Source organism: Hyaena hyaena, unplaced genomic scaffold (assembly GCF_003009895.1).
Source record: "Hyaena hyaena isolate Hyena2069 unplaced genomic scaffold, ASM300989v1 scaffold_655, whole genome shotgun sequence".
Classification (NCBI taxonomy): Eukaryota; Metazoa; Chordata; class Mammalia; order Carnivora; family Hyaenidae; genus Hyaena; species Hyaena hyaena.
Window position 1 is genome coordinate 708,814 of NW_024081289.1, and position 8,365 is coordinate 717,178.

Consider the following 8,365-nt stretch of genomic DNA (forward strand, 5'->3'; position numbering starts at 1 on the left):
GCAGGAAACTGGGAATCTCATTGTACGGGTTTTCTGGGCCCCGGAGATGTAGTTGCCTCCGCCCTCTGCCTATTCGATAGCTCTCTCTTTTGGGATGCAGGGTCTCTTGTTTTTTTGAGAGATTTCCTGGTTTGGTTAAAAAACCAAACGAACAGATTGATTCACTCTCCTATGATGAATCTTATGTGTTGGGTATATGTTATGCAGCTGCCCTTCAGTCAGTTCTTTCCCAGTCAAGAAGAGAGTGACCCAGTGAAACCAGAAACTATCGATGAGCAGCGGGATGTTCAGGGACCAGGATCCCTTGTCAGTTCTGCCTTTCTCCCGTCCTCCTACCCCTCCCAAGACTCCTCTGGATGTCTTGGAGGAAGGGCTATGCAAATGAGCACCCCTCTCCTATATAGGGGCTTGCCCCAGCCCCCCAGCGCCTTTGGTTGCTGGAAGGAAGAACAGGATGAATCTGGTGCTGAGAAAATGCCTTCTCCATGTGGCTGTGATGGGTGCTCTTCTGGCTGTGGGGGCCACAGAAGGTGAGTGTGGGGAGCACTGACATGAACAAGTGTGAATTTGGGGTTGCACACCTGCTCTGGTTTTTCCCCTCCTTATGGGAGATACCAGCAGTATCTCAGGCTTCTTCCACCCATTTGATTTAGTGAGGACATGGGCATCTGAGCTCCCTCCCTATGTGGAGATTTGGGACTGAGCCTGAGAATAATCTCATCCACTTGCAAGGGCACAAGGATAGTGAGTCTTTGTAGCCCTAATCTTGAGGTCCCTTGGGCAGTGAGTCCAAGCAGGGGCTTCAAAAGTGACATGAGTGGGAGACTCTTTGAGGCAATAACTAGGCACCTGGGATAGAGTATTTGAAGTGAGAAGTAAGAGAATGTGGTATAGGATTGAAAAGGTAAGGAGGTACCACCTCCCCTCTTTGAAATGGGGATGGGTGAACACAGCTCAGGCTTTTGTTCTGGGGCTGGAAGAGACAGGCAGAGGGGTCTCAGCTGAGCATCACATGAAAGGGCTCTGGGGGATTGTGGCCTCGTGACAGAAGCAAGGGGTGGGGGTGGGGGTGGTGAGAGGGTCTGGAATGTCCCGTGCTGCTCTGAGGAGGGAGGGTTGGGAGTGAAGAAAGAATGGGACATCTTATGATTCTCTTGCTCTAGTGGTGGGATGCTCTATGAGATGATTCCAGATCCCTCCTCCCCAAGCAGACTCAACTAGGTTTCCAGTACACATTAGAAATGGAGCAAAGATAGTTCTTCCTGTGCTAAAATATAGATATCATGTCCCAGTTTCCCCTTTCTCTCTCTAGATCCCTGGTCTCACAGACTTCTTGGAGGTTCTCCTTCATCTGACTTCCCTCATTTGTGCTGTAGTTTCAAGTCTTTTTCTTTTATTATGTTCCTTAATGTATTTTGGAAACATTCTGTTCATACTTGTCCACCTGAGCCTCTTAAAAAGATTGTGCTTACTTTTTAGATATTGATTTTTTTAAGTCATCAAAAGATATTTTTAGATATTCATGAAATTTTATATGAATTGGGTTTGATAATTTTGTCCAGTGTGAAATGACATTGTACTTATCCAAGAAAATGTTCACATTTTTTACAGATATATATTAAAATTGTAGGGTTAAAATAACAAGAAGATATCTGGGATTTGTTTTAAATACTTTAGTCAACAAATAAATAAACAACAACAACAAAGGATAGATATAAAGGATAGTTTTTGTACCTGAGAGAGGCATATGTAGATCCCTCATATCCCTTTTTCTCAGACCTCTCTTGGTCAGTTATAAAAATTTTGTCTGCTTGGTCCTCGCTCCCAACCTCTGCCTGCCTCTGATCCAGCCTCTACATTGCTTGCCATAATGATCCTTCTAAAATACAGATCTGATCATATTAAAAAAGCTTCTGAAGGGTGAATTTTTTGGTGTAGGAATTATTTGTCAATGAAACAAACAAAATTTTCTGCCATGGCCTTGTCTACAGAATAAAAGCCCAATTCCTTTGCTTGGCACTCAGGGCCTCCGCTTGTCTTCTTGGCCTCATCTCAGTGTCCATCACCCACATGCCCCTATCATGCTTGTGCTGCCATGCCTCCATGCATCTGCTCATGCTGGTCCTTCTGCCCAGAGTGTTCTATCCCACAGGCCAACTCATCAAGCCGATTGTCTTTCCCAATCCACCAGAGTGGAACTAATCTCTTTTGTCTGTCATTTCATTGTACTTTCTGAATATCTATAACAGCTCATGTTAAACAGTGCCTTTAATTATTATAATTTATGGATATGTCTATTTCTTCTTTTTTTAATGTTTTATTTATTTCTGAGAGAGAAAGAGAGAGAGAGGCAGCCTAAGCAGGGGAGGGTCAGAGAGAGAGGGAGACACAGAATCCGAAACAGGATCCAAAACAGGATCCAGGCTCTGAGCTAGCTATCAGCACAGAGCCCAATGCAGGGCTCGAACCCACGAACCGTGAGATCATGACCTGAGCCGAAGTTGGACGCTTAACCGACTGAGCCACCCAGGCACCCTAGGACATGTCTATTTCTTATACTTTACCTTGAATCCCTTCAGGGCCATGTCTTTTTTTTTTTTTTTTTTTTAACGTTTATTTGTTTTTGAGAGAGAGAGACAGAATGTGGGCAGGGGAGAGACAGAGAGAGAGGGAGACAGAATCTGAAGCAGGCTCCAGGCTCTGAGGTGTCAGCACAGAGCCCCAAACAGGGCTTGAATTCATGAACCGCGAGATCATGACCCGAGCCGAAGTCGGATGCTTAACTGACTGAGCCACCCAGCTGCCCCTCTCTTATTTGTTTCTTAAGTCCTTTTGTACCTAGCACAGTGCCTGGCACATTGTGGGTGTTCAGTAAATTAAGATGCACTTTGAATGTGAGAGTGAGTAGGGTGACATGGGACAGCGCTGTTCCCTGACACAGGACTGAGGCATGATCCTAGGGCTTTCATGGTACCTTCCTTTTAGGACCCAGAGACCAGGACTGGCTTGGTGTCTCAAGGCCACTCACAACTAAAGCCTGGAACAGGCGGCTGTATCCAGAGTGGACGGAAAGCCAGGGGCCTGACTGCTGGAGAGGTGGGAACTTGGCAATTTCTAGGGAGGGTATGAGGTGGGGAGAGGAGCAAGAACTGGGTTGAATGGAGCATGGGAAAATAGGGAGGGGAAAGGTATAAGGGGAGGAAAAACCAAAGAGTCTCAGCTAATGCGGCTGCCCTTCCTAGGTGGCCAGGTGTCCTTGAAGGTCAGTAATGATGGCCCTACACTAGTTGGGGCAAATGCCTCCTTCTCTATTGCCCTGCACTTTCCTGAAAGCCAAAAGGTGCTGCCAGATGGGCAGGTCATCTGGGCCAACAACACCATCATCAATGGTGAGTACCTCTCTGCTCCAGGCCCTTACTCTAAGGGCTCACATTCCCTGGCATCCCCAGTGAGCTCAAGAAGTGTCCTCTTCCTTTCTACTTTTCTAAAAAAAATAAACTGTATACATAGTCTGTAATATTCATTGTAGAAAAAATTTTAAACACAGATAAAAAAAGGAAAAAATACATAGTGTGCCAAATTGCAGGCAGAAGACCTAGTGGACCTAGGATTTAGACAGACATTTAGACATATTTAAATTTGTAAATAATTTGTAACCCTGGGCAAGTTACTTGTTTTGTGCTTCCATTCCCTTATCTGTAGAATGGGGATGATATCTACTTGAACAGTTGTTGTAAGGATTAAAATGTGATCCTATATAAATAATTTAGCATAATACTTGCCCTAGGCTAAGGCAGGGTTCAATAAATGTTAGCTGGTGCTCTTATTTTGTTTTTATCTTACTAGTTAGACCAAACCACTCTAAACATTTTGATGTATGGTCTTCCTATTTCCTTCCTATGTCTGTCTTTAAGTACATACGAATCTTTAATTCCAGTTTCCATCCTTTCCACTGCCACCCCAAATGGGTTATACCAAGGGGAATGTACTTTGTAGCTAAGGAGTATTCCCACAGCCCCTCTCTGGGAGCCATGTGAGGAGTTCTGGTGTATAGAAAGGAATGCCAGGGTTTGAGGGTGACTCTGTATCAATCTTTCAGGGACCCAGGTGTGGGGAGGACAGCCAGTGTATCCCCAGGTACCTGATGATACCTGCATCTTCCCTGATGGAAGGGCCTGCCCATCTGGCCCTTGGTCTCAGACTCGAAGCTTTGTTTATGTCTGGAAGACCTGGGGTGAGTCATCCACACTTGGATTCACCTCTTCCTACCCGATCCCCTTTTGTTTTGCTCTGTGAATTTCCCTAGCCTTCATTGCCCCCGTGGTCCTTTCCTCTTCCATAGCACGTAGCCCACTCCCACTCTCTCTACGATATTGTTTCTGGGGACCCTTCCCAAATTGTCCTATCCCATGGAACCCCTCATTAGGACTCCTCTCCTGACCCCCATATGACAACCTTCCAAATACTCTCTGAAATAACCATACTCAATACATCTCTTGACCTTCCTTCTGTACTGCCCTGTATGTATGTCTCTAATATGTCTCTAATATGTCTCTAATCCTTCCCCTCAGTTCCCTTTGATCAGTACCTCACCCACCCCTGCTTTTCTTTTCAAAAACTTCAGGCCAGTACTGGCAAGTTCTGGGGGGCCCAGTGTCGGGACTGAGCATTGTGACAGGCAAGGCAATGCTGGGCACACATACCATGGAAGTGACTGTCTACCACCGCCGGGAGTCCCAGAGCTATGTGCCCCTTGCTCACTCCTGCTCAGCCTTCACCATTACCGGTAAGGATTTGGGAAGGGGCAAAGGAATAAGTCACAGGGCAGTAACATATGGAGAGGGTTGGCCTGACTGGAAAGGGGAGAGGGAAAAGGGGAAATGGTGTGTAATCTTAAAGGCACAGAGCCAGGAAGAACTGGGCAGAAGAATGTGGGGCTTAGAGTCAGTGAAGGGCCAGTCAGCTTGAGTTGAGTTGGTGTCTAACGTTCCCTTGGCCCAGGTCTGGTTCTCACCCTTTCTGGCTCCTATCCCAGACCAGGTGCCCTTCTCTGTGAGCGTGTCCCAGCTGCAGGCCTTGGATGGAGGGAACAAGCACTTCCTGAGAAATCATCCTCTGACCTTTGCCCTCCGGCTCCATGACCCCAGTGGCTATTTGTCTGGGGCTGACCTTTCCTACACCTGGGACTTTGGAGACAATACTGGGACCCTGATCTCTCGGGCACTTGTGGTGACTCACACTTACCTAGAGTCTGGCCCAGTCACTGCCCAGGTGGTGCTGCAGGCTGCAATTCCTCTCACTTCCTGTGGCTCCTCCCCAGTTCCAGTCACCACAGATGGGCATGGGCCAACGGCAGAGGCCCCTGGCACCACAGCTGGGCAAGTGCCTACTGCAGAAGTCATAGGTACTACACCTGGTCAGGTGCCAACTGCAGAACCTTCTGGAACCACAGCTGTGAAGATGCCAACCACGGAGGTCACAGGCACTACACCTGTACAGGTGCCAACTACAGAGGGCATAGGTACTACAGCTGAACAGGTGCCAACCTCAGAGGGCATAGATACCACACCTGCAGAGATGCCAACTGCAGAGGCCATTCGTACAATACCTGAAGTGTCAATCGCAGAGCCCTCTGGTTCCACAGTTGTACAACTAACAACTAGAGAGTTGGTGGAGCCCACAGCTGGAGAGGTACCCACCCCTGAGCCTGAGGGTCTAGATGTCCGCCCATTCGTGCCTACAGAAGGTATTACAGGTAAGAGGGTCAGTGTGAATGAGGTTCATTGAGGTGGGATATTTGTCACTACTCTAAAAAGCTACTCTGAAAGACACGCAGGCCCCAGATGTTACCCAATCCTTTGCTTAGCAATGGAATCCCATCGGAGCTCTCAGTGTTTTTAAGCCCTCAAGTCCCTCTTAATAACATGGAATAGACCTGGAATTCAGGAAACCAGAGTGTGCCCCTAGGCCACTGGGAGAGAGCTTGTTGCTTCCCTGTACCTCGGGAGAGCAGTTCCCTGAGGTTTCTGCCAGGGAACAGGCTGTGGTCCTTTACATAATAACTTGTATCTCTTTCTGTGCTAGTATAGCATAGAATTCTATGCAGGTCAACCTGAAATTATGGTAGGAACACTAAAAATGTTGGAATGACCTGTTGGCACGTGGAAGAGTTAACTTTTGATGAGTGTCTAGCTTAGGACCTAGCACAGTGTGGAGTATAATAAACATTTGGGATTTCTTAAAACTCCAAATCTACTCCTCACTGTGTGAGTCTGGAGTGCTCATTCCTCCTTCAAGGCTTTAGTTTCCTCATCGATAAAAGGAGATTTTCCAGGTCTTATCTGATGCCACACCTGGGTGCAATAGCTCTGGCTCTACCTGGAAAAAATGCCTGCGTGGCCTCTACTTCCAGGGGAGTCATGTGTCCCTTGACTTTGCCTCTTCAATCCCCTCCTGCCAGATTCCCAGAGCCCCCTGCCGGATGGTGCAGCTACCTTAATCCTGGTGAAGCGAGAAACCCCTCTGGATTGTGTGCTGTATCGATATGGCTCCTTTTCTCTCGACCTGGACATTGTCCGTGAGTCTTGACTGCTTTGGGGGCTGGTTGAGGGAGGTGTGTACTGCCTAAGACTGACAGTGGAAACATACCTTGGAAGGAGTTACTTACCTGGACAAGAATATCCAGATCCCAGGCTTTTTATTTTGAAGGCATGGGGATGGGATTGGGGAAGCACCCCTAGGGCTTTCCTGTCTGTGGGCCTTTGGGGAGGCCTGATAGAGGAATCCCACATTGTACCCAGACTTAAACTCTTGCAACTTTGCAGAGGGTATTGAGAGTGCTGAGATCCTTCAGGCTGTGCCATCCAATGAAGGGGATGCATTTGAGCTGACTGTGTCTTGCCAAGGCGGGTGAGTGTCCCACTGGCTGTCCTGAGAACTCTTGGGTTGACTGTTGCACTGCTCTCTGGTGGCTAACGTTCCCTCCCAGTTGCCCTGACCTAAGCTAACACCTTTCGCAGACTGCCCAAGGAAGCCTGTATGGACATCTCATCTCCAGGGTGCCAGCCCCCTGCCCAGCGGCTGTGTCAGCCTGTGCCACCCAGCCCGGCCTGCCAGCTAGTTTTGCACCAAGTACTGAAGGGTGGCTCGGGGACCTACTGCCTCAATGTGTCTTTGGCTGATGCTAACAGCCTGGCAATGGTCAGCACCCAGCTTGTAATGCCTGGTATGTACTCGGACAAGGGGTAGGACGAAGAGGGGGAACGGGAAGAGGCTATCTGGTAGGAAGCAGACCCTGATGGAAGCTGTGCCTGGGATTCTGTTCACAGGTCAAGAAGCAGGCCTTGGACAGGCTCCCCTATACGTGGGCATCTTGCTGGTGTTGATGGCTATGGTGCTTGTATCTCTGATATATAGGTGAGGGCCCCACCATCTAGCTCACACCTCCTTATCCCTTGTTACCACTACTCAGTCTTCCTCAAGAGGAGAGGGAACCACCACTTCTTTTGAAGAAGCATGGTGTCCATGGAAAGAGCCCAGACTTGGAAGTTAAACAGACCTAGGCTGTAGTCTTGCTGGTGGGACCTTGGGAAAGTAGCTTAATGTCTCTGAGCCTCTGAAAAATAGGAAAACTAATACCTGCCTTATGGAGCTGTTGTCAGGATTAGAGACAATGTGGGTAAAGCACCAACTTCTGAAGCTAGAGTGCAGTAAATGATCCTGATGACTGTTATTAATAATATCAAGAGTGGAGGAAGCTGGGTGAACTGAGTCCTCTACCTGTGAGAAGGGCAGATCCCCAGGCCTGGGGTGCCAAGGTCCTCAAAGCAGGGAGGCTTGTAGAGTAAGAGGGGAATGGACAGAGGTTACCATAAAAACAGGATAAGATGAACCCTGTTGGTGACAAGGGGAGGGAGCTAGGGTCAAGGCCCAGTGAATTTGGGATATGGGTGTGTCCTCATTTTTGGAGAAGCACAGATAGGTTTCCCTTGTCTATTGCTAATCAGTGTCTCCTTTCTTCTCCCGATATCAGGCGAAGACTTCTGAAGCAAGGCTCAGCCCTCCCTCTTCCCCAGCTCCCACGTGGTAGCACCCACTGGCTGCGGCTGCCCAGGGTCTTCCGCTCTTGCCCCATTGGTGAGAACAGGCCCCTCCTCAGTGGGCAGCAGCAGGTCTGAGTAGTCTTATATGACACTGTGATTTGCCAAGGGTAGACAGCAATGCCTATCTTTTCTCCAGTCCTCCCTTGGAAAGTACCATTATCTGAAATAAATACTCAGAACCTGGTGCCGTTTTATCTTCTTGCTTCTGGGAGAATCTATGTCATTTACGGAGTGGAGGTATATAGGAAGGAGATGTACCATTT

The 8,365-nt window shown here is 48.2% G+C and overlaps 1 protein-coding gene across 1 annotated transcript; it reads left to right on the forward strand.

Annotated features, from left to right (window-relative positions):
- The first annotated feature begins 454 nt into the window (after positions 1–454).
- On the forward strand, positions 455–8,285 carry PMEL (premelanosome protein). The gene is made up of 11 exons (XM_039216897.1): positions 455–530; positions 2,986–3,096; positions 3,243–3,389; positions 4,100–4,234; positions 4,625–4,786; positions 5,036–5,755; positions 6,461–6,577; positions 6,825–6,909; positions 7,020–7,225; positions 7,329–7,416; positions 8,033–8,285. Exons 1-11 carry the CDS (start codon positions 455–457, stop codon positions 8,175–8,177), a joined length of 1,992 nt encoding a protein of 663 aa, XP_039072828.1. The 3' UTR covers positions 8,178–8,285.
- Positions 8,286–8,365: the final 80 nt, after the last annotated feature.